Below are 27,388 nucleotides of genomic sequence, written 5' to 3'. Positions count from 1 at the left end.
GGCAGATACACAGGCAGAGGGAGAAGCAGGCTCCGCAGGGAGCCCGACGTGGGACTTGATCCCGGGTCTCCAGGATCACACCCTGGGCCGAAGGCGGCGCTAAAGTGCTGAGCCACCCGGGCTGCCCAGGTGGCTTCTTTTAAGAGGAGAGCCACCGACAAAGTTTAGAGACAAATGACTTCATTTCTCCCCTTTTACTCTATGCCTTTGCTTTGCCTCCCCAAGCAACAGTGTCCTAAAACACTTGTGCTAGTACAAGCTTTCACGTGTAAGACACGGAAGGCAGAGTGTCAATGGCACCAAGACCCCCGGCCCCCGCAGAAATGTCCCAGGCAATACCTAGTCCTGGTGGGAGTACAGGCATGGTGGCAAGCGCTCTCTAGGTCATGGCCCTTTGGACGGTTACAGACGGTACGGTAATTCCCATGACGAGGTTCTATGGTATCACCCGTCTTGGTAAGCTGGACCGAATCACCCTCTTGCCAGCCTTGGGAAGTTTGCTGCCCTGCTGTGACAGGGCCATGTGGCAAGGGGAAGCAGGTGGCCTGTGAGCTGGGATTAGCCCCTGGGTGACAGACGTCAAGAACATGGGGACTTGAGTCCTGCAGTTCAGCAAGGAACTGAATTCTGTCAACGACCACAGGAACTCAGAATATGAGGCTGCACTCCACAAAGGTATCTGCAGTCTTGCAGACATCTCGAGCAATCGAGCCAGCTAAGCAGTTAGTGCCTGGCCTCCTGCTCCACAGAAAATATGAGGTAATAAATGTATGTTGTTTTAAACTGCCGAATTTTTGATAATTTTTTTGGCATCATAGAAAACTAATACAAATAGTAATATGCTAATATTACTGTGCTAAGTCATCGTGTTCTAAGAGAAGGACGCTGTTCAGTAACAAAAGCGATTTAACTTTTGTGGGAGCTCAAGGCCTTTACCAGTTCTCTAGAAATACATGTTTTATACCTGAACCTCTGGGTTTCTTTTTATCTGAACCTCTACATTCAACACATAATTTCTGTTTTCTTTGGAAGGTGAGTAAAATTAGGGTTAGACACAACTCTGTCGTATTTTCTATAGTATTCTGTACTCATATAAAATTTTACTATTTAAAAGGCACTGTGAGGGGAGCCTGGATGGTGCAGTTGGTTAAGTGTATGACTCTTGGTTTCGGCTCAGCTCATGATCTCAGGGTCCTACGGTCAAACCCCATGTTGGGCTCTGTGCTCTGTACGGAGTCTGCTTGAGAGTCTCTCTGCCTCTGCCCCTTCCGCTCATGCTCTTTGCTCTCTCTCTTTCTCTGAAATAAAGAAACCTTATTTTTAAAAAAAGGTACTATAAACTTCTGCAAGACTATCAGCAGAGGCATACGTTTACTCTCTATAAATTCTCCCAGGAAAAACAAATGGACCAACTGGGAATGCAAAACCTAAAGTTGAATGACTATACTTCCAGCAAAACTGGCTGTTGAGACATCTCCGTGAGACCCCAAGTATGAGCAGGTGTGGATAAAATGCCATGAGCTACAAACCATACCAGGTATTAATATCTTGCAGGAAGAAGCAGAGAGAAGCAACCAGGTTTTGATAAAACTGAGAAAGGAAGAACTCTCAAATGTCTAAGTGCTCGCTGAGAGTAGAGTATCCCTTTAGAGCATGAGCTGAACCTGGGAGGAACTTTTGCTAATGTGACCTGTGGACTATTTCAAGAGGTCTATGGGAAGGATGAAGCTCTTTGAACCTTCAAAATTCATCACCTTATCTCCCTTCCAGAAGAAATGTCTGAAATTATAATACCATTTTTTCCAAGAAAAAGAGAAAGAAGGGCAAAGAAAAAGCAATATCCTAATGAAGAGATGATAGCCAGGAGAAGTGTATACATAATTCTCTTCAAAGAAAAAAAAAAAAGAATGGTGAGTTCTGGAATATGAAGGTACTAGACATATCCACACTTCTCTTCTGAAAGTTTAGGATAACAATTTTATATAAAAATGAGCAACAGAGAAAAATCTCAGCTAAATCCAGTACAACGTTCTTAAAAAAAAAAAGGAAACAGAAGAGAATAACATTTACCACAGGCAGTGAAGGTTTGTCAGAAAAACATGCCACAAAATAGATAAGAAGTAACCATAATTTAGTATTTCAGTTGAATTTAGAAGAAATTAAGAAAATAATAGAAGAAATACATGTAAAGCATAAATCAAAATTAGAAAAACTAAAAAAAGAGATGATAGAACTCAGGAAGGATTTTAAAACAAAAAGAGAAAGCAATTTTTAAAATGAAGACTATACGAGAAGGGGCATATGAGAAAAAACACCCCAAGTGTTTATGCTCTATGATTAAAAAAAAATGAAAATAAAACCAAAAAATAAAAATAAAGGATGTGATCTGGGTACTTATTAGAAAGGGTATTCCATTTGTGAAAATGATCTGGCTGTTCATTCACATGCTGTATACTTCTTGTATTTTTATTATACTTCCATAAAAAATGGAAAATAATGCAATGTGAAAGAGAGAAAAGAGATTCAAGAAAAAGTTGGCTTTAATCTTTAATACCAGAAGACCACAGTTTACAGCCACATTTCACTGAAACTCCTCACATGAAGCCTCCAAAGACTTTCTAGGAAGGTCCCATGGCACTTTGATTCTTCAAAACTTCTAACCTTGGTTAGAAGGTTAATGACTTGGTTAATTACTCCTTTATTTCTATGCTATCTCACTCTGATTTCTCTTCTAAACTTCCTTGTCACTTCTTTTTAATCTTCTTTGTTGGTTTTTCTTTCTCCATCAGTCTTTTTTTTTTTAAGATTTTTAAAATTTGTTTTAGAGAGAGAGTGAGCACGCGAGCACACGTGAGCAGACGGGAGGACGGGCAGAGGGAGAGAATCTCAAGCAGATACTACGCGGAGCATGGAGCCTGATGCGGGGCTCAGTCTCATAGCCCTGAGATTATGACCTGAACTGAAATCAAGAGTCAGAGGTTTAATCAAGGGGCTTAAGCCACCCAACCCCTCCGTTTTAAAAGATTTATTTTATTTATTTATTTGTGAGACAGAGAGAGAAGAGCCTTTCAAGTGTTGGTGTTTCTGGGCTCCATATTTAACTACTTTCACTTTTTACTCAAAGTCTCTTCCTAGACAATGATATCATGCCTAAAGATCTCAGTTTTCAAACACACACACACTCTCTCTCTCTCAAATCTGCATTTCTACTTCAAGTCTTTCTCCTGAAAAATAGCCCTTTATACGCAACTGTTGATGAGATCTCTCCATTAAATATCCCATAGTCAAAAATAAATAAATAAATAAATAAATAAATAAATAAATAAATATCCCATAGTCCCCTCAGCAAACTTACTTCCCACCCTGCTCTCCCGATCTGCAAGAAGTGGCCATATCCTGTGCTGGATAACTGATTCTTCCCTATCTGCTATCCTAAGAAAAACCTTTTTTGAACACCCTTACACTTTTTATATCCTTCCCTTATATTTTTTATCCTTAACAATTCTATTTCTGGATTAAATAGGTAATATCACTGTCTTTATTTGGTCACTAGTCAGTCAGTTCTTAACCCCTTACATTCTAATTACTCACTTCTTTAGCAAAACTGCCCTCTGTAGCACTGATGTTGTCTATCATTTTAGAATATATTTTTTTCCTATTTCAAATGATTATAAATTTTGTGCTAACCTGATTTGCGTTATACCCCTTTGTCTGCTCAGTTGCTATTTACACTGATAGATCAGGCCCCGCCACTTAAATAATGGAATTTTCTAAGTACTTGGATAAAGGGAGAAGGAGAGAGAGAAGGGATAAGATGGAGGGGTGGATGGAGGCGTGGGGAGAAGGAGAAAGAAGAGACTTGTTTGGGGACAATTAATTACCTACGGTTCAATAATTCAACTTATTCTGATAACGCCCTCCTCTAGCATGCAGATCAATTTTTCAAGTAACTATACATAGAAATGAAAAAGTTATAGCTGAGATATATTGAGAATTTTTTCATGTTTTTACAAAAAACCTACTCTGCCTCCTTGGCTCCTTTTTGTTATTCTTCTCAACTGTCAAGAAATAAAATTGGAATTGTTTTCTTAATTCCCTTTAATCAGCAACATCCAATAAAATGTTACATAATCTCTCCTGCTGAGCAGCTTCTCACATCAGCTCCACACTTCCTTTCCTTTGCCATTGTGACAACAGTTAAATATCCTCATGATCTTGCAGACTCCTGTAATAGCCTTCTTTAATTTCTCCCTGCCTTTCATCTCTCTCTGCTTGAATCAATCCTAAATATTACCAGTGTCATGTCTTTCAGTCTGCTCAAACTCCTTCATGGTCTCCATGCTCTCTTTAGAAGTAACTACAAAATGCCACTGTCTAGCATTAAAATCCTCTGCCAGTTTGCCCCAGTTTTATCTCCTGACATTCTCTAACCAACTCCACGAATGTCTGTGAACCTATCCCATATGTGCTTGCCTCTGTGTTTTTAAAAGCATTTTCCTTGTCTGTATAATGTGTAACTTCTCATTCTCTCATATAAAATGTTATCAAGCCTCCAAATGGACTTTTGAGAATAAATATCTCGTTATTCTTATTATCCTATATGTCCATGAGATGCTCTTACATCCTGTGTAGAATTTTTTCCAAAATGTGTTTTCAATAATACTGATACTTTGATAATTACATGAGAAAAATATTCAAATATCATGTCTGTGAAGATGAATTACACATAGTTCCACCTCTGCTAATGATAATCAGCTTGTTTGGACTCTCACACAGATAATGATGATAAACTAGTAATGTCTTAAAGAATTATTTTTTAAAAACGGAGGTCACTTAAGAGCAAGGACTAGAGAGTTTTCCAATCCAGGAAATCCCCTAATCCACATGGTGAGGAATGGCTAGAACTCAAGCAGAAAGCTATAGACTTACTAGTGTGGAAAGTCATAGAAGAGAGACTTAAAAGCACCAGGACAGCTGAAATGCAAGAGGAGATACCCAGGAACTCAGGGAGGCACCCTGAAATGCATGTATACATTCCTTCCCAAATCCTTGGCTGACACCTGACTGCATGTGCAAGCAGAGCATAAAAAACACCGTCTGGAAAGTTGAAAGAAATTTTTGGCTGCCGCCCATCACAAGAGATTTTTGAGTTTGAGTCTAGACAAGTAAGCTGCCTGCTAGAATAAAAATCAATTCTCTTTAAAATATAATCAAGTCCATGGTCTTGAAAACATATGATCCGTAATGTCTGATACACAATAAAAATTACTAGACATGCAAAGAAACAAGAAAATATGACCCAGAGTCAAGAGAGAAAAACAATCAATGCAAACTTACCTTAAGTTGACCCAGATGTTAAAATTAGCACAAAGGGATTTTTTTTTTTTTTTGCACACAGGAATTTTTAAAACAGCTGTTAAAAATGTGTTCAAGGGTTTAAAGAAAAATATAGTCATGATGAATAAAAATATGGGGAAATGCTCATTAAAGAAATGAAATATAAACAAAATCAAAGTTTTGGAACTGAAAAGTATGTTATATGTATTGACCATTGATGGGGTGTGCTTAACAACATACTGGAGATGGCCAGAAGAAAGGATTAGTAAACTTGAAAATAAATCAATAGAATTTATCCAATATGCAAATCAGAGAAAACAAAGACTGAATAAAAATGAGCAAAATGTAGGTGATTTGTGGCACAATGCAATACACATATATGAGCACATGCATGCGGTTGTGTGCATATGCATGTGCACACACACATACACAATACATCCCTGAAGGGAGAGGAGGGCATGAAACAATAACATTATCTGAAATCATAACAGCCCAAAATTTGCCAAATTCAATGCAAAACATAAGATTTTGTATCCAAAAATCTCAGTATTTCAAGAAATGTAAATATCTATCTCCCACCACTGCCACCACACAAATAGGCACATAATAGGAAAAATTGGTGACAACAAACAGGAGGAGAAAATTCTGAGAGATAAAGCTATTACAAACATGGTAATATCAATATGTATGAAACCTGAATATACATTCAGAAAGCGATTTAGAAGACAATAAAGTATCTTTGAACTGCTGAATGAAAAAAAAAAAAAAAAGCTTGTGAATCCAAAATTCTATATCCAGGGAAAATATCCCTGAGAAATAAAAATGAAATCAAGGCATTTTCAGATCTATTTGCTGCCAACAGACTGGCTCCACAAAATGTATATATTCTGGCTTCATATGTAGGTGTACATGTCTGAATACTTTGCATGCATGTAAGTATCCTGACTTTCACTGGGTTGATTGGCTTTGCATGGCTCTCTTTAAGGTTCTTCCATTAGATAAGCCGTATTGTTTCTTTAAAAGAATTCAGTGAGTACACTCGATGTGTTTGTGTACACTCTTTAGCTTTAATCTACAAGTAGAGGTGGTTAGTTAACATTTAAAATATGCTAATCAAAAATCCTGCCTATAAGGACACTTCACAGCTGAAGTCCCTCAATCAGGGGGCTCTCAAGAGGCAGCTAAACTAAGTACTTTGGATATGACTGATTGTATGTGCACCTGAGTGTTAACTAGTATGAAGGATACCAGGAATGATTTTGCACGAGTGAAGTGAATGTTCTTCTCTATATGCGGCGGCTGAAAACATTTTAGGGTCACTGCTGCCCTTTCATCAGTAGAGTATAAGAATCAAGAGACCGTAGCTGTTTCACTATAGAATATATAGATGTCTGTTTTATCTGTATCTCACCTTAATGGAGGACTCCGCCTTCTGACCTAAAAAAGGGTAGCAGATCCTGACATGAGAAGTTTTTTTTTAAATGTATTTTACAGTGAAAATGTGATATAAGATACTTGAGAATGTGCCCAAGAGAAATGAGAATTTAGAGTTCATTCAACAGGTTATTGGATATTCAAGCCTGCTTGTTAGTCAAGGTTATATGTGTGATAGAATTCAGCTGAGATCTTTTCTTCTTTTTTCTTTTTCCTCTTTTCTTTTCCTTTCTTCTTTTCTTTTCTTGCTTTTTTTTTTTTTTTTTGAGATTTGTTTTCTTTATGCTGATCACTTGTAGTGGGGTCTGAGGCATACAGCTCTCACCCACTAATATTTAGCTTCAGTCAGTTTGTAATCCACCTCACCCCTCAACTCCCAACTCCACCTCCCTCATTTCACTTATCAAAAAAAGAGTAATTACGAAATCAACAAGTCTTTGCATTTCCTTTGTAAAATACTATATATAGTAATTGTGCTTACATAAATTTATTTATATATATACATTCTAGCTTGGTGGTTCCATTAATAAAATTTATGCACAAACACAATAGAGAACACAGTTTGATATGAAGAAATATTTTTAAGTGCACAATCAAGTAAATGAAGTTGTTCAGTGAGGAATACATAAAGAATTAATTGATTTATCAATTTTATAGCTGAGAGGGATTTTAAAGGTCCAGAGAGATCATTTCTCTGACTTAGGAAAGCTTCATCAGTGTACCACAAATGCTTTTCTTTTTCATCAAAGAAAATCCCACCACCTTTCTTTAAAAAAAAAAAAAAGTTATTTTAAGCATGACTTTTATTGCTATGAATGATATTATCTTACTTCCAAATGGTATCCAACCCTGATGAAGGCACAAAGTGGATCAAAAGCTCCAGTACCACAGGTCAGAAGGTGTGTCCTATTATAGTGATGCAAAACCCGGACAAAATTTGCACATTCACTCTAAAGCAAAAAAAAAAAAAAAAAAAGGAAAGAAAAGAAAGAAAAAAGAAACAGGTTATTGTAAAAAAAAAATTGTATTTAGGCCTTTTTGATGTCTGTTTTCCCTAACCCTACAAATCTCATGTTCAAGTCTCCTTTGAGGCTAGAGGAGGCAAGAGGGGTGGATGTAGAGGGCAAGAAACAGTGGAAGCACAGACTGGGATAACCAATGCACACCTTAGCCTCACTGCATAAATTACATTCATAACAGGATTGTATCATTTTTCAAGTATTCTAGTACATAAGTGAGGAGTAAAAAAAAGTACTATGCAGAAACTTATTCAAACATAAAGATGTGCATGGCAATACATCCCACTAAGTAATTAAGTTATTCCCAATGCTGTTATTTTTTTTTAAGTACATATAAACAAATGAATCAGCACAAAGTCAGAGAACCAATAATTAGAGAAGGCTTCACTACCCTTAAAGAAACATGGGCAGACTTTAAGGCTCTACAGAGTTTTGATGTTTGGTAAAATAAGTCATATCTTCAAACTCATAAATTCACACAAAGCACTTTCATAGAGGATTTTCAAATAAATACATGGGAAGTTAACCAAGAGAAATAACATTTTACACCCATGACTATAAGACGGCTGTGCAGGAATCAGCAAAAATTTTTTTATGAAGGACCAGGGAGTAATATATTTAGTTAAAATGGCCAACTGGTCTCTGTTTCAACAACTTACTTCTGTAAATATGGCATGAAAGCACTCATAGACAATACACAAAGTGAATGTGCGTGGCTAGCTTCCAATGAAACTTTACTTACAAAAGTAGATGGCAGGCCCCATTTGGCTGAGGAGCTCTAGTTTGCCTACATTGGGATTCAAGTAGAATATTTATTTTACACATCTTTGTATTCCCTCCTTAATTAAACACAGTAGTAAATATATATATATATATATATATATATATATATATATATATAAAATATGCTTAACAAATTTTACTACATAAATCACCAGGTGAATTTTATGATCAATATGCTGAATGAGAAGAGTTTTAACTAGCTCAAACCAACTTGTCCAAATTAATTCTAGCAAAAACCTTCCTGGTAAATTAGGTATTGTTTCATTTAAAATAAATTACAAAATACTAAACTCTTCTAATGCTAAATACTACTCTGATATCAATGCATGTAGTAGTCAGTAAAATACCAGTAGTGGTATTTTAAAAGTCATAATCTGTCCTTATAAAACATTTCATAGAACAGTAGGATGAAAAAGCCACCAGAACCAACCATTTTACTACAAGTGATTCAGATTATAGCATTCCCTGTTCAGAATGAGGAAAGTACCACTAACCTGATTATCCAGAGCATGTAGATATATTTTCTTCTATTTCCCATTCACGTAGCATTTTATTCTGAGGGTGACCAGAATTCATTCAGGCATGGGGAAAATATTCTCTTCTCCTATCACTGTAAGTACCTGCTTTTCATCTCATGAAACCTTGAATGAGCCAGTGAGGCTACATTTGGGCTCGGTCGGGCTCAGACTGACAGAGCCTAAGAGTGTGTTCAATTAGTCAGCATTATGCTGTGGACTAAGACAGCAGGAATGTCTTGGCTCACTCCTTGGCTGGGTGACCCAGTTGCTACAGAGACTCCGGAGTTGGTATAGAGTGTGTTAGTCTTACATGGTATGTTTTTTTTTTTTTTTCTCACTATATAAAGGGGGAAAAGGGATAAGTTGACTTTCAAAAGGAGGTGTGCACCCCTTTCTCCAAGACGTGTATCGTGTCAGCTGTCAGCTACTCCCAGCACCTGAAAGTCCCTTCGTGCATGTGGACAAGGCACTGCGTCAGGACGCTGCTTCTGCGCAACCTCACATGCCACAGGGAAGTTAGGGAGACAAGGAACACTGATTGTTCCAGCAGAAGAGACCCTAAACACATCGCGGGGGAGATAAAGCACTGCCTTTGGCTTCTCCTTTCTTTTTGTTTTTCTCTCCTTTTGTTTCATTTGGTTCTAATTTACTAATCAAGGCAAGATGAAATCTCACAAATAATGTGCTTAACTTTCCCTTGAATTAAAAATGCACCTGCAATTGTTTTTTCTCCCAATATGTAGGAGATAAGCATTAGGATAAGAAATTCATAAATCTGAGTTGAGAAATACATAATAAACCAAAAACCAAAACCTAGACACTTCAAGCTCCCTTTACTCTGACTTCACATTGAAATTAACTTACAAATTATGATCTCTATAGAATGCATGTGTATGCACGGATATGTGTACATACATTTTTTTTCTTCCTGAGGGAATCACATATACGCCTTTTAGGAGCAAATAAAAGGTTAAAGCGTCAGTCCCTCGTGACTGACCAGGAATATAATTGGCAATGTGTTTAATTTACAATGAGTAATACTTACTGCATCTTTTCCTTTCATTATACATTCTTCTATTTTTAGTGCTGTACTAGGCCAGCGTATCTGAAATAAAGATAATGAACTATTATGCAAATGCATACAAAAATAAACCACACCGAAAAACCATTTCATTTTTTCTATAATCCCAGTACATTTTCCTTTTGTTCTATTTCCTGAGAAGATAAATCAAGACTATCTTCTTTACATCATTACACGCCTAATGAAGACACTTAACATTTGAGCTTTTATTTCATCCTAAAACTTAGTTTTTAAACAAAAATCTTTCTCAGGTTTTCCTCCAGTCTCCACCCTTAAGAGGACGCCACACTTCAAGCAGCCCTGCTCTGCATATAACCGGCTGTGATCTCCGCCATCTGTCTTGTCTTTCCCCTGAACTTGACTGTCTGTCCCTCCAAGTCAGGCACCTCCTGAGTTTCCTTTGCATTTTTACCACTCAGCCCAGAGCGTGGTGTGCGGGGACTCAGTAACATTTGCTAAATGATGGGATTAAAGGATGTAGGACTCCTCTGTCCTGGAGGGACACCCAGACTACCTCCAGGTCTCCAATACATCAAACATGATGCGTCTCTGTACACATCCCTCTGAGATTGGTAAAAGAGCACCGTTAGTATCTATAACCAACGGAGGGGGTTGGTATGTATATAACCTAGGAATAGCATTATTGGGTCTTAGGGTAAGCATTTATTTTATTTCTTAACATAGCGCCAGAGTACTTCCAGAATGGCCACATACTCAACCAACTTTCTAATTTTTGTACTAAGCACCCGAGATTAAATACTTCAATACTTACCATAACTTTATTAAAGATATAGTATTACCCAGGGAGCTTTTAAAAACGAAAAGGTACATTTCTCTATGCAGCCCCACAAGGCAATACATCTATACATGGGAACCAAGGAATGTGATCCATTTGAATAAGTGTAGCAAGTGGTAAGTTCCCAAATGTCTTCTATGCCCCAAGATCGTAAGCCTTCCAGTAAATAGTTTATCCCCACATCTTGATGGATCAATCAACCTCCCCCACCAGGCTGAAAAAGCTCAACTGGCCCCCTTTCTTGCGTCTCTCTCAGAATCCTGGGGAGCATCATCTATGCCATCATGTCATCGTCATGGTTTCTACCAGCTGGGTGATAACAGATTCAGTGTGGAGGGATGTTGACTCTGACCAGAATACCCTGTAACTTTTCCTTCACTGCTGTAAAAGGTTTTCACCTTAGATACACTAAGGATCCGCACTGGGATACGGAACTCCTAAGATGTTCTCTCTTCCTCTCCTACCTCCATGACACTTTGAGTCAAGCTACATCCATATTTCTTTCTTTTTTAGGCAATCATTTTCTGTTCTCAAGTTAACATTTTGGGGAAGGAGTAGCAACTTCCCAGCAGAGTAGCCTAGGCCTCTCAAGATATTAATATTTCTACAAATAACCTTTTCCTTCTCAGGATGCTCAAAGATGCCAGAGAAATTATCCAGGGTATCAAACTAAATATGAGAGGTTACTGATTGGAGATATTTTTTGTTCAGTGAGCACACTGCTTGTTTTCCAATTAGTGGCCAACATTTACAAATGAGAAATTTTGAATAGAAATCAAGATTTCCAGTTTCTCCAAGCGGGCCAGGCACTCTTTCTTTATTTTGTTTCAGACTCTTCTTCTCCTGACTGATCCCAGCAGCCATTTTAAGTTTTTGAAAACGATATATACATACATATATATATACACACATACTAAATATATATATATATATATATATATATATATATATATATATATATATATTTGAATCCTAAATATGGTTAAGATTTAAACTTTTTTTTAAAGCTGTGCCCCAGAAAATAACAAGTTAGGTATTTATATGCTAGAGGTCAAAGAGGCTTGTCACTTAACACACACATAATGTAGTCAAATCCAGTCCCAGATACATGAGTAATATTGGGAATTTATAAAAGTGGTGTCAAAGGCATTTTATTATGATGATTTTTACATTATTGTGTGTATTATCATAGGAGTAAGTACTACGTGGTTTGAATTACAGGTATAAAATATTACTTTGATATTGTTTGAATTACAAGTATAAAGTATTGCTTTGATATTCTTAATAGTGTAAGGGGCCCCCGTTTCTTACTAACATTTCTTACTAACTATATTCAACATTAAATATTCATAGTGCAGTATATAAACTTAAAAAATCATGTTTTCATTTATGTTGCGACACAAGAAAGACAAAGGAAAACAAATAGGAATATAAAAGAAAACCAACTAAAAAGCAAAAAGCATACACATAAAATCCTAAAATCAATGTTCATGATGGCAGTGAATCCAGCAGGGGATCATATAGGCTTCAGGAAAGAGATCACGTAAATACATCAATGTCAGGTTCAGATGCAGCCCTGCCTCAGCTTCAGCAGAGTCATTAGTACCATTAGAGGGTAAGCACCCCAGAAGCAAAGCTGTAGCATTTATAAACTTTACTGATCCCTTATTTTGGGAAAAATTTTTGTAGTCAGGGTGAGATTTTTTTTCAGATAATTTCCACACCTATTTTCACTTGAGATTCAGTTTGATTTTGGAATTATGATTTTACTGTGGATGCATAAATTATTCAAAAGGCTATGCTCGCACATGTGCACACACACACATATATGCGGACTGAATATATATAGCATATATTACATACATACTGTATATTAAATTATACAAATAAATATAAATACAAACTTATTTTAGGATCATCTCTCATTGGAAAGATTTTCATGACTAATTCAGTTAACAGCATCAATAAATCAGAGAATATCTTACTTGTAATTCCAAATAGTGCTTTATATTCTTAACACATTTAACTTAAGAAATGCAGGGCTCATCTTCTTCTTAAAAATATTAGCATCCCTTGTTATTAATTTTTCATTATGTAAAATGATGACTTCTTTAAGCTGTATTGTCACAATTTCAAAGTATAACTCAATCAATTCTTTAGAAAAATGTATCAAGTTCAGCTTTTCAATGTTGAAATAGTATCCAGACCAGTAACACAACCTGAACACATTACACCATGTATTCCCCCAAATGATTGCTTCATAATGATTATTTCTAGGACTAGTTGAATAACTGTTAAAGGGGTAATTCTCTACAGAATTTCTACACACCTTTTGACAGTTTTGTTCTACATTATCTTTTCAAACAGGCTTGAAGGTAAAGATAGAACTTCCCTCCAGGGGAAATGAAAGACTAGCTTCCTGACCAGGATAATAAAGAGAATGTCTCCCTCCAGACAAAGGTTGAATAGGTTTGCTAATGTACCCCTTGTGAGATTTCATATTTCCTAAGCTTGGGTTCATCAGGCATAACACATACGCACTCTGTGTGCAGCATCATACCTGGTGATGCTATGCATCACCCCCTGTGGGACTTCTGAGGGCAAAGCAATTGCTGGAAACATGATGGCCATGCTGCATGCAATGCTGTGGCTAATAGAGTTCTTTGTTTCTGACCCATGAGTCTCATGTCTTCTGGCAGCATCTAGGACATGGTGACAGCTAACTTGCTGTCTTACAAGTGAGGCAAAATCTCAGACTCTCTACAGTTATGCCACCAACGAAACATAATATATTTTGTCATAGTGAATACAATAAATGGCATTTCTCAAGATTTTCAGGATCTGTATTGTTTTTAGTGGCAAGTGGAATCATTTCAATTGCACTAGAAAAGAAAAAAATCATTCCTCCAGGCATATTGTATAAAGTATTTCACAATAAAACCTTTCCTAATATCTTTTTAAATAAATAATATTTATTTCTCCTTTGATCCTCTATATTGTTCTTACTTTCTGTATTAGGATTGTATTACAATTTGTGTACTTAAGTCTCATATTAATCTGTAAGTTATAGAGAGGAGGGCAATGTCTTATTTCTGTATCCCTACCAATGCACAACCCAACCTGGCACAATGCCTTCAGTGTGGTTACTGCTTATTCAATGTCTGTTGATTGACTTCTATCAATCACTACATCTTTTTAACATTCTTTGTAAAGTCCATCCACAGTAAAATTTCAGAGATAAACTTCACTGGCATGAAATTGCTGTAACCAGTGGCAAAGGAATGAGACAAGTAGCAATCTGGGGTTTAATCAGAGAGGGAATTCTGTAGGATGTTAACAAAAATCTAGACTTTGAAAGACTGGTGGGATTTCTGAAAACAGAGGAAAAGGATCTTGACCAGATCACTTTGAGAGGATGGGAGAGATGCAGAAGGTTAAATTATGAACACTTACCACTACGAAGTCCAATACACAGGAACTCTTTCCAAAACAATGTCATTACAGATTTACTCAAGTTTTGTGGTGTTTTTTTTTTTTTTTTATATATATATAACACTTAACAGGCTCAGGATAGCATTCAAATGTTCATTCATGTGAGAAAAGATAACATAGCTCCTGAAAATGGAGTTATTTTAAAGCCATCATGCACAAATATCCTGACAAGATAGTAAGAAAAATTATTTTCTTCATTTGTTGTGGAAATCAGGATGTATTGTGGTTCTGCTCCAGAGTTTATCATCAACAAAAGCCCATCAAATTAAGCTATTTGTTCTGCCAAAAACATTTCTTAAAGGCAGTTAAACAACAGGGTGTAATGCTATTTCCAAATTTTCTATTCCAAGAAGGAATTAAAAGCAAAAGGTTAAATACACATCATTTCATCACAATATTCCTATATTACAATTTAATTGTTCCAATGCACATTAATGGTCAACTTACTCCTCTTGCACATCTCAAAGGAGGAAAATAAAATAAAATAAAAATTAAATTACAAAGCATTTTTTCTGGGCTCCCTGTTGAGTCTCATAATTATGTTACAATTAAGGATTTAACAACTTACTATTACAAGATGTTATGAAACTCAGAGATTTAGGGAAGTAAAAACGAATCCAAGAAGAAGAGACAATTTAGCTCTCTAAAAAAAGATTTCATTTTTAAATAAATAAATAAAATGATCCAGTAAATCTCCCTTCATGGAATATATTTAACTGCCTTAGACAATATTATAATTTCATCTAATATATCCTCTTTCTCATTCTATTATTTTAACAAAAATGTTTATTTATATTTTACTTTTTCTTTCTACATTTTACATCTATGCACAGTATCAGTGTCCATCAATGTATATGTTAACTATGTGTCCTATAAATATCATGAAAAGAAAATATATTTTGAGTGTAACACATTAAAAGAGTTCTAATGGTTTATAAATGGTAGTCTTTAACCCGACATCATTTTTAGTGTTTATGCTTTTATACTTAATTATAATGACTGTCATTATTCAAGTAGTTTATATGCCAGAATTATAATCTTTTGAACTATAAACAAGATTTGTATTTGAAATGTTTATACTCCAAAGCATTTGAACTAGAACAATATTATTACTACAAGAACATTATTGGCCTGATGCATGCCCTTTTTAATGGATGAAATTTACTCAACTGCTAACATTAATGTGAAATACCATCTGCCATTTATAGGCGAATTATACTTTAATGCCTTTTTCCACTCAGTAAAAAAATTAAATTCTAAAATATAAGAATTTCATTTACTTTTGATGTAATAAAGTGGAATAAATGAGAAAAATGTAAATACTTTTAAAAACAGAAGTATCTAAGAGAACTATATGTACAGAATTCAAATCAACTAATTTACTATTAGCTTAAAATAAGAGTGGTGAGAATAATTTTAGGAAAATAGCCTGAAATTTAGAAACTTAGAGAAAAAGTATGAATAATGCTAAATTTAAAGTTTATTACTAATATGGGATAGTCTATGAAGTGCCATAAAATATAGCTTAAATAAATATATATCTACTTTTGATTTATTTTTCTTTTCTTTTCCTTTTTTAAAAAATATTTTTATTTATTCGTGAGTGACACACAGAGAGGCAGAGACACAGGCAGAGGGAGAAGCAGGCTCCCTGCAGGGACCCGATGTGAGACTCTATCCTAGGACTCTGGGATCATGACCTGAGCCAAAGGCAGATGCTCAACCACTGAGCTATCCAGGTGCCCCAACTTTTGATTTGTTTGGGAATGGTAAAAACAAAACAAAACAAAACAAATTATGCCTCAAAATTTTATGCCTTAGTATTGTTATCTTTCAGAGAAAATTTTTTATTTGTTTTTCAGGAAATTTCAGTAATGCTCAACTCAACACAGATTACAAGGGACTGTAAAGACTGTAAATACAGCTAAACTAATCACTTACCACGGTTTAATACTGGAGTCCGTGGGGCTCTCAATCTTTGCCATAAGTAACCATAAGTGGGACACAGTTCCTCCTTATACTAGTCAGTAGTTTCTCTCTATCCTGTCACCAACTACTAACTACTTCACTAGTTCTTCACCATTAGTAAGGTAAAATGTGGTCATGCTAAGGGAGTAAGAACCAAGGGGAAAGAAACACCGCATAACAGAAGGCAGAGCTAATGGTATATGGTGAAGACCAGTTGGGAGAAGTGAAGTTCACACCAAAGCTGTACTCTGCTTCTCAATGGTATGATGCTGTGGAAAGAGCACAGGCCTCTCGACAGACAGACCTGGTTTTAAATTCTACCTGCTACTTACTGGCTTCATGCCTCTATTTTCCTCTACCTTCTATTTATCCAACATACTACTGCTAAGGTAACTGTACTAATTACAATTCTAGTGATGGTATGCACATATTCAGAATCCCCCACTGGCTCCTGCATTGCCTAGAGTAAGTTTCAAAAGTACAGGAAAAATTTCCAGGATCTGGTCCCAACCACATTTCCATTCTTAACTTTTACTCTGCACCCTACCTTCCACCATTCACATCCCCCCACTTTAACTATCTACTTTGGAGATTAGTTATTATTTTAAACAGCTCTAAAATTTCTGTTCTTTCCTTTATTCACTCTGTTCCCACTACTACTCTGTACAAATTGAAATTCCGAATATCATTAACAGTCTAATTAATTAATTAAAAATATTTTATTTCTTTATTCACAGAGACACACAGAGAGAGACAGAGACACAGGCAGAGGGAGAGGCAGGCTCCCTGTGGGGAGCCTGATGTGGGATCACGATCTGAGCCAAAGGCAGATGCTCAGCCAATGAGCCACTCAGATGCCCCTAACAGTCCAATTTAAATTATATCTCCTCCAGAAATCCGCAGCCCCCAGCTTTCATATGCTTACTTAGCATTGGATTTAAACATTTATTACAGTTTCATTTAGTTGTGCTATAAATGGCAAATGTGCATTATCTATCTTCTCCATTATATTGCAAATATTTAAGGGTAGAGACTGTTTTGTTCATTTGTTCATTCTTCATATCTCTATGTAGATTTCTAAAATGCAGTTGTAAAGCCCTAAAAATATGTAGGATTATTTTTCTTACTTATAGCAGCACATTAGAATTGTGTACTGAGGGGATCCCTGGGTGGCTCAGCAGTTTAGCGCCACCTTCAGCCCAGTGTGTGATCCTGGAGAGCCTGGATCGAGTCCCACGTCTGGCTCCCTGCATGGAGCTTGCTTCTCCCTCTACCTGTGTCTCTGCCTCTCTCTTTCTCTTTGTCTCTCATGAATAAATAAATAAAATATTTAAAAAAAAAGAATTGTGTACTGATTCTACGTCTAGTTTAGACAACAATCATGGTAGCAAATATTTAGGGACTATGTCTTAGGCATTTAATAATTAATGAATCCTCTCATAAAAGCTGTGAATTAAGTACTGTGATCACCTCTCTCTCACAGATAAGAAAACTGAGACATAGGGATGTGGAACAATTGGTCAGGATCACTCATCTCATAAGTGGGAGATTGGATACTAGAGTCCGTACAGGCTGGCTGCATACTCTTTGTTCTTTGCTATTATGTTCTGCTACTTTTCAAACAGTGTTATAATATCTATGAATTAAAACAGTTAAAATGAAATAAGAAGTAAAATTTATATGTTGGCTATTTTTGTTAACTTTCAAAAAAATTAACTATTGGTCAGCTGAACTTTATTCTAGAAATAAAACATTGATCAGAAAAAGTAAGGGCACACTTTCAGTAAATAAAGAAACACAAATACACCATATCTAATATTTCCTTAATGGTAAATTTAAACAAATTGTAATAAATATGAATAAGGAAATAACATTTTTCTCATGGAATATAAAAAAATAGTACAAAAATGTTTTCAATAATTCTTAGATGCTATGTGAAAAAATTTCCCTTGTGTAGTATCAAGAGGGATCTTTATTTTGATTACCAGTTTTAGTTTACTAATGAATATTATCATTACTCATGATTTTGAAAGGATACACATTATTAAAATGTTTTAAAGTCACATGAAAAGTTCTTTTAAATCCTGTTTAAAAAGACTGAATTACTAAATAATTGTGTAAATACTGGGTTGGCTTTTAAATGTTAAAAAATGGCAGTATGTTTTATAGGTATTTCTTTTTTCCTCCTTTCCCGAGTTTATTTCTAATATATCAGAATTTTCTATGAATTAACTCTAAAAATATCTTACCATTAATTTTCCATGTATTTATTTAAATCCTCTTAGACCTAAATCCAATTAAATTATATCAGTGATTAAAGTTCAAAAAACTATGCATCATGTAAAAATAGGATTTAATTCTGCTGAGTGTAAAGCTGCTAACCTGAGAATTTAATAATAACATATTAAACCGTCATGATCTCTTCTGGCTACATTTTGACTTTACAAGAAGTAAAAATTAATTGGGGTGGAAAGTGTTTGTAGAAACATATACATTCCTTTTCAAATTATAGATTGGAAGCACTTCCTCAATACAAACTATAGTTTTAAAATCAAGCAGTAAGTACAAGAAAATTTAATGAGGAATGTTTTCAACAGATGAAAAATAAAAGCCAATTTAAACATGAATAGCCTTGAATTTCCATGTTTAGAGCCCTATCGCAACTTAGAAACTATAGGATTTTATCATAAACAGATGCTTTTTAAAAGTGAGATACAGATCCAGGTTGTTTCTACAGGAAATCATGTGAAAAGTATCCGGCAAGATGATTTGTCCTTCCCTTTACACACTTTCTATTCATACTAATTCCCTGATCTTGTCATAGTATGACCAGAAACTCTCAAGATGTTTTAATTTTTTCACTCAAATTCTGGTTTCTCTAATTTAGTCCATTTTTTTTTTTACACCAAAAGCTTTAGAGAAAAATAAAAAGGAAAAGAGTACGTTTTAAAAAAAAATTCTCTGGAAGTTGCGGATGAAATCAGAGTTTAAGAGGTCTCACATTATTTGTGGATTTTAGAGATCTTTGAAGAGAGCAATTTGTAGAAACTACTCTCTTGTGGCAGATGTGAGGTTCTCATAAAATAAAAACATAAGGTAGAACAAATGGAATTATAAAATTGAATTTATCACAGTGAATAGTAGGATTTAACACCTGTATTGATTTTTCTGAGTGTGAGTTAAAGGTGTTTTATGAATGTAATACAGATACAACAGAGCAGAATTTCATGGCAAAAGACTATTATTACATAGTCTGGAAAATGCTATTAAATAATTAATTTATAAAATAAAACCAGTCTCTAAAAAGACTAATATAGTACAGTAAGTCTGGTAAATGGTAAATTCTTATCTATTTCAAAATTGCAGTCTTATGTGTGTGTATAATCATAAAAGTTCTGATTATTACACATAAAACATTTATTTGGCATCACATATAGGACCAGTATTTCCTAAGGTTTACAGGGACACATAATGCTTCAGTATTTCACCATCCTAGATAAACATAACAATCATCTGGAGGCTGGTTTAAAATCCCCACTTCAGTCTGTGGGTGGGGCATCACAGCATAGATATTATTTACAACGTCCTCAGGTGTTATTAATGGGCAGCCAAACTAAAACTACTGCCACACTTATAAAACAGGATCCTACCTTGTTTGCCAGTGGGGAAGTGGGTAGGTGGTTGGTGGGGGTAAGGGTGGGGGTAGAAGGCAGACAAAATTAACCTAAAAGAAATTAGAGAATAATTAGTTTCACAGTGGTTCTGGCAATAAGTACAATGGGAATTGCAAGAGAGCAGACAATGAAGAGAACATATTGGATGATGTCAGGATTCACTACAGACACAGTTTCATTCTTTTATTGTCTATGTTCTTTGTCTACAACTTCAAACACGAATATAACACAGTACCTATCTGAAGGAGCTATCTTATAAATTAGACTGGCAAGTAAACAGCCAATTTTAATACAATATGAGAATCAAAATCAGACCAAAGATAAAGAAAGGGCTAGGAGAATCTTCTCTAAATCCAGTTTAGAAGAAAAGGAAGTGGCTTATAAAAAAAAGTAGGTATGTTTGAAGGCTAGTCCAGGGAAGGAGAGAGTATAACAAGAAGGGGATATTAAAGAGCAAATAGAGGTGCTCAGCATCACTTATCATCGTCATACCACATTGAGATATCATGTTACAACTGTTAAAATGGTTATTATAAAAAATAAAAAAATAAGTGTTGGTGAAGATGTAGGGAAGATGTAGCAGTGAGAAGGAAATGTCAACTGGTATAGCCATTATGGAAAATGGCATGGAAACTCCTCAAAAAATTAAAACTAGAATGACTATATGATCCAGCAACTCCATTTCTACTTGTATATCCAATGGAAATCAAAACAGAATCTCAAAGAGATATCTGCACACCCATGTAGCATTATTTACAATAGTCAAGAAATAAAACCAACTTAAGTGTCAATGGATGAATGGATAAAGATGTGAATATTATTCAGTCGTGATATAAAAGGAGATCCTGCCATTTGCAGCAACATAGATAACCCTGAAAGCATTATACTAAGTGAAGTAAGTCAGAAAGGGAGGTGGGGAGATGGAGATGGGAAGATTTTTTTTTTAAAGATTTTATTTATTTATTTGAGAAAGAGTAAGAGAGAGAGAACAATGAGGGAGAAGGAGAAGCAGACTCTTTGCTGAGCAGAGAACCTGATGTGGGTGGGGCTCCACCCAGGACCTGAAGATCATGATCTGAGCCAAAGACAGACACTTAACTGATGGAGCCACCCAGATTTCCCTAGAGATGGGAAGATGTTAATCAAAGGGTACAAACTCCCAGTTACAAGATGAGTAAGTCCTGGGGACCTAATGTGCAGCATGATGATGATGATTAATACTGTATTATATACTAAAAGTTAAGTGCTAAGACAGTAAATCTCAAATGTTCTCACTACAAAAAAGAAATTGTAACCCTGTGACATGATGGATATGTTAGCTGACACTAAGGTGGTAGCCTTTTTGCAATTTATAAATTTATCAAATCAACATGTTATCCACCTTAAACCTACACAATCTCATGTGTCAATTACACCTCAATAAAGATGGAAAAAGTGAAAATAGAAGTGATCTGTTAGCAATATATTAGTGTAGACGAGACTGAAAAGGTAGATACGAGTAGATCACAAGGATCTCTAACTTTGCAAAAATGAAAACTTTATTCTTACTCAAAAATTTTAGAATGTTTTGTAAGATAAAAATTATAGAGCAAGAATAACTATGTTAACCATGTTAACTATGGCCTGATTTCCTGAGTTCAGGAAATGCACCAGCTTCAATTGAAAAAAAAATCATCATTATTTAGTTGTATAATCTCCAATTGAAATTTAGCACCTCTATCATGTAAATGTAAGAAATAAATTACAGTAGTATTAATATCCATTGTTTAATAAGCAAGAGAAATACTAGATATTTTATTTTTTAAATATTTATTTATTTGAGAGAAAGAGAGCGTGTGCGAGTGGGGCGAAGGGCAGAGAGAGAATCTCAAACTCCCCACTGAGCCTGAAGCCTGTTATGAGGCTCAATCTCACAATCCCGAGATTATGACCTGAGCTGAAACCAAGAGTTGGATGCTTTATGAACTGAGCTCCAAGAAATAACAGATATCTTAATATTACTTTAGGGTTGTTACAGGTATCTCAAAATATTATTAACATTCATCATTAATTTGGAATTACAGTGCTGAAAAGACCAGTTGCTAGGTCTTATTACTTAATATTCAAATTAGGAAGCTACATGCTTTCATACTACAAATTATTATTCTTGTGGTGTGATAACTTTATTTCAATATATTTATAATTTGCTGGCTTTTTCCAATATTTTACTTAGTAATCCTACATAATGGTTTTTTAAAAGATTTTATTTCAGAGAGAGAGAGAAAGAGAGAGAGCATGTGCAAGCATGAGCACGAGGAGGGGCAGAGGGAGAAGCATACTCCCTGCAGAGCAGGGAGCCCAATATGGGGCTTGATCCCAGAACCCTGAGATCATGACCTGAGCCAAAGGCAGATGCTTAACCGACTGAGCCACCCAGGTGTCCCCTACATAATGATTTAATACATTTAAAGGTCCATAGACTTGACCAGACTGCCTAAGAGATCCATGATACACAAGAAAGGTTATGAACCCCTAACAAAATTATATTTGTTGCTAATTTTATAGAAAGAGGAAATGATAAGGTATAAAAGATAACCAATCCTTAAGCAAAGTCAACAGGGTAGGATACAGAGCATGGGTAGAAGGGATGGCATGTTGTGAAAGGAGAAAGAGCACTCCCCACTTTAACAAGGAAGGCAGTAGAAAAGTCACACAGAAGTAGTGGACTTGGTGATAGGAGAGAAAGGATCCACCTGTTTGATGGTTTCTATTTTCTAATAAAGTTAAAAATTAAGACTAGTCATCTTCCCTGAAGAGATCATCAGGGCTAATCCATTGTGACACATCTCTATGCGGTGACTGTGCACCCCACGGGAAGCAGTGACACTCCCTTACCCAAGGAGATCAATAATCAATGGCTGGACTCTTATCCCCATAAAGTTCTATGCAGCTCCCAGTCTGACTCTGCCCTTCCAAACTTTTCAAACACTTCCATTAAATAGTCTCAAATGCCTACTCTGTCTTTAGCAAAATCCACTGTCACTTCTACTTCTTTTTCTAGTGCTCCTTTAGCTTCCTGCTTTAATTAAAATCAGCTTGTCCCCTGAAACTGTTGTTTCTCTACCAGTGGTATCTACTGGTAGTGGCTTTTTTTACTCTAAACCCACATTAAGAAAGATGTTTTAATTGATTCTTCTGGCCCGTTCCTAATACTTTTCACTCTAAATTCATCTACCAAATAAAAATTTAAAACCAAATAGTAAACATAAAACCCTTGCTGCTTTGAAGCTCATGTGATCACAACCATACCACCTGCTACCCCTCCATGTAATCAACCACCATCATCCTCTGTCAGGTACTCCTCCGTGGAAAGATTACTGTCTTTCTTTGCATAGGGATGAATCATCCCCTATCACTCTAGCCAACCGGTGCTCTATCCTCTGATATTTCAATGGTATGGTCCTTGAAATCGATCTCAGCCACACACTCTGTTGGTGATCCTCTAGCTCTCCACAGTCTACTATGGAGCCATTCGCCACAATTGGCTATTGAGCCTTGAAACATGACTAGTGGGAATTTTGTATAGGTGACATATCACTTCCCCAGAAAATCTTTTTCTGACCACCCTACCAAATATAGCAACCCCTTTACTCTTGCCTCCCTAACCAGGATTATTTTTCTCCATAGGACTTATCACTGTCTGATATTTTAGTATGGTATTTTTTGGTCTGCATATTCTAATCTTTTACATTGTGTATGTCCCTGCTTCTGAAATAAAATTTGGGTTATGAAAATAATAAAGTAAAATCAAAAACAAAAGTGCTATTATAGTTGCAAAGACATTGAGGTCTTGGGTGGGGATAAACAAATGAATCAAGGGAAGACTGCTGAAAATATATGGATTAAAGAGACCAAGAGGAAAGGGTTTGGAAGATGTGTGTATCACCAGAAACTTAGACACTGCTGGAGAGTGGGACTTTATGTAACTGCTTTCTGCCTTGGGAGAGCATTATCTTGTACAAGTGAACATCATCAGCAATTAACCTGTAACAGGCAACAGCCAGAATATATGTCCTGGGGGCGTTCCTGCAGGAATGTGTAGAAGATACTTACTACAGTAATCACAGAAATATCAATAAAGCAAAATCCTGGGTACCACCCAACTGTCCTTTTGACAGGTAACGGGTAAACTGTGCTATATTCATATGATGGAATGTATTACATCCCAGTCAAAGTGACTAATAAGAGCTTATACATAGCTTCTAATGTGTGCGATGCATACTTCTTGGTCCTTTACTTCCATTAACTCATTTTTGCCCTCAGAGAAGACTAACATTTCCCCTTTCACAAATCAGGAAATAGAGGCAGAAAGGGGTTAAGGAATTTGCCAAGTGTTCTAAGTGTAGAGGCAGGATTGGAACCTAGAAATCTAATTTGTGGTCCTAATTCACTAATCTAGTTTCACAACAAAGGATTCTAACTGCAAGGAAGATGACTGAATCTAAGAAATAATACTCAAAACATTTATTATAACAAGTTTTAAAATAAAAACACAAACAGACAGACATAAAATATGGGTAGTAATCACTTCTATAGAGCAGGAGGCATGAAGAGGGGAAAACAGTAGCTGCCTCGACAATGGGATTGGTGATATTCTCCTTGAGTTGAGTGGTGGACTCACTGGTGTTGATTTCATTATTATGCTTTCTAGCATGTTTACATTATTCTTTTTACATATTATTTTGTGCATCAAATATAACATTTCAAAAGATATTAAAAGCTAAGAAATAAATACAATGTGAGAAAATAGAGAAAATGGGCTTTGGCTACTCTCAAGGTACCTGATCTAAGGGATCTAAGAGGGATTTGGTATCACATGGATATATATTTAGGGGGGGTGTTCTATGGTGGGCTCCGGATCCTGTTATAGAATGATGGGCTAGTCTCAGTGATTTGACCTCAGCAATTCTGCCTCCCAAGGCGTGTCTGGTAATATCTGGAGATTTTTCGATTGGCATGACTGAGGGGCGACTTCAGCTGGCATCTATTCCATGGAAGCCAGGGACAGCTAAACAGGCTATAGTGCACAGGATACCCCTTTCCCCAGCTTAGACCTATTCGTAATGCCAATAGTACTGGTAGGTTAAGAAACCCAGAGATAGATAAAGCAAAGCAGGAGAGATTAAAAATATAACAGGTAAAAAATTGAGGGAGCAAGGTCCAGAAAAGGTGTGAGGAAAGCCTGGCCCAGAGGCAGACACACAGCATCTTTGGAGCTTGGAAACCACTAAGGCACCTTCATTCTCAAGTCCATTCCTTTAAACAGAAGGTGCGTAGAGTAGATCTAGCTTTAATTCTGCTGTTACTGAAAACAAACACAAAAGTTCAATTTGAAGTTTCATTGCTAATCATTTTGTGGAAATAGGAAGGGAAAGTACAAAACAAAACATAAAAACAATGCAGGTGAGGTGAAGTTACCTCAGAGCCAATAAAGCTTAAGCCTCAGGACTCCTTACTGGTACTTGCCCCTTTTGTGACCTGAGGAAGGATCTGAGCAATTTGAAATTTATGTTTGAATGAATATATTTCCCGAAGAGGTTGCTAAACTGTATATACTTCAGGCCCCACAAAATGAGGATTTGCCCTTGAATGCAGCCAAGTTATTAAATTTAGTAATTTGTGTAGCTAACTTTCCTTGACCTCCTTGCGAGATGGTACCCTAAAGCTTCAATGGCCACAGATTATTCTATTTAGCTCCCTAAGATGCAGTTCATGCAACCCTACTACTTTCCTGGACCCTTATAGAGTCTTCACTGGTCATTTCCTCTACAAAGCCTGTCTTTCCAGTATTACAGGCCTAAGGATACAATTAGGCCAAACAATAAAGGGAAAATAAGTAGGTGATTCAATTTCCTCTACTCTAAAAGGGAATCACATTAATGTGGGAAGCTGATACCTCCTGGTCTTAGCTCCACATAGGAAACAACAGCTGAGGAAAATCATTAGGAGATTTTGTGTACATAAGAATCATCTAGAAAGCTTGCTCTAAATGTGGATTCCGAGGACCAACTCCATGAGAGTTATATGATCCTGACCCAAAGATACCAATTTAAAAACCACTTTCTTAACGCAAAGATTCTTTTTTTTTTTAAAGATTATTTATTTATTTATTCGTAGAGATGCAGAGAGAGAGAGAGGCAGAGACACAGGCAGAGGGAGAAGCAGGCTCCATGCAGAGAGCCCGATGTGGGACTCCATCCAGGGTCTCCACGATCACGCCCTGGGCTGCAGGCGGCACTAAACCGCTGCGCCACCGGGGCTGCCCAACGCAAAGATTCTTAATCTTCTGGGTGCCCCATCTCTTGGAGGATCTTTCCATATTCACATACTTAAAATTTTAATATAGGGATTTCACTAGTTTATTATAGCTGTAGTATAACAAAATTCCATGGACTGGGTGGCATAAACAGCAGATATTTGTTTTATCATAGCTCTGGATGCTACAAGTCCAAGATCAAGGGTGTCGGCAAAATCGGTTCTTTCTGAGGCTTCTCTCTTTGGCTTGTGGATGGCTACCTTCTAGCTATACTCACATGGTATTTCTTTTGTAGACACGCATCCCTGATGTTTCTTTGTGTGATCAAATTTCTTCTTTTTATAAGGACACTAGTCAGACTGGATTAGGGCCCACTCTAATGGCCTCACTTTAACTTCATCATTTCTTTAATGGTCTTTATTTCCAAATACAGTCATACTTGAAGTACTGGGGGTTAGGGCTTAAACATATGAATTTGGGGGACATTCAGTCCGTAATAGAGATTGTTCTATGGATTGGATACTTAGGATCCCAAGCCTAGATATTCCTTCACAGAAAATCAGAGCAAAAAAAGAAAAGAAAAAGAATCAGAGCATGCAGATAACCTAACTGAGAGAAAAAAGAAGAAAGCCATATGATAAACATCACAGTTAGTGGGGGAAAGAGGATCCAAACAGAAAGAAGAAAAACCATTGAATTTATAAGGAGGAGGTCATAGATGATCTCAGAGGCCATGTATATGTACGTATATATGTGTGTCCAATATAAATACTATATATATGTTACATATATAAAGAGATATTGTGTCTTTAAGACCTATTGAGAAAATATAATTAAAGATGAAGTAAAAAAGGAAAGACTATGTGCTTCGGCTCCCTCTTGCAACTACTAAAATGATAATAAAGGACGTAATCCGAAAAGGACAAAACAAAATTTGAGTTGAAAAGCCAAAGAAACGTCAGCAACATTCTGGAAGTTCTATGACATATCA

At 36.1% G+C, this 27,388-nt stretch overlaps 1 protein-coding gene across 4 annotated transcripts in view; it reads right to left on the bottom strand.

Annotated features, from left to right (window-relative positions):
* The window catches only part of SEMA3E (semaphorin 3E), a 235,933-nt gene that overhangs the window by 72,198 nt on the left and 136,347 nt on the right, over window positions 1–27,388 (bottom strand). For 3 of the 4 annotated variants that reach the window (XM_077863833.1, XM_077863836.1, XM_077863834.1), the window contains exons 3-4: window positions 10,137–10,196; window positions 7,602–7,721 (exon numbers count right to left, since the gene is read on the bottom strand). In XM_077863833.1, the coding sequence (XP_077719959.1) occupies window positions 7,602–7,721; window positions 10,137–10,196 (180 nt within the window). Of the gene's footprint in view, window positions 1–7,601; window positions 7,722–10,136; window positions 10,197–10,944; window positions 11,163–27,388 lie in introns of those variants that run through there. The other variant, XM_077863835.1, reaches the window with a different exon arrangement.

Source organism: Canis aureus, chromosome 21 (assembly GCF_053574225.1).
Source record: "Canis aureus isolate CA01 chromosome 21, VMU_Caureus_v.1.0, whole genome shotgun sequence".
Lineage (NCBI taxonomy): Eukaryota > Metazoa > Chordata > Mammalia > Carnivora > Canidae > Canis > Canis aureus.
Note: the sequence above shows the minus strand (reverse complement) of the source record. Positions and strands in the feature narration are given on the sequence as shown.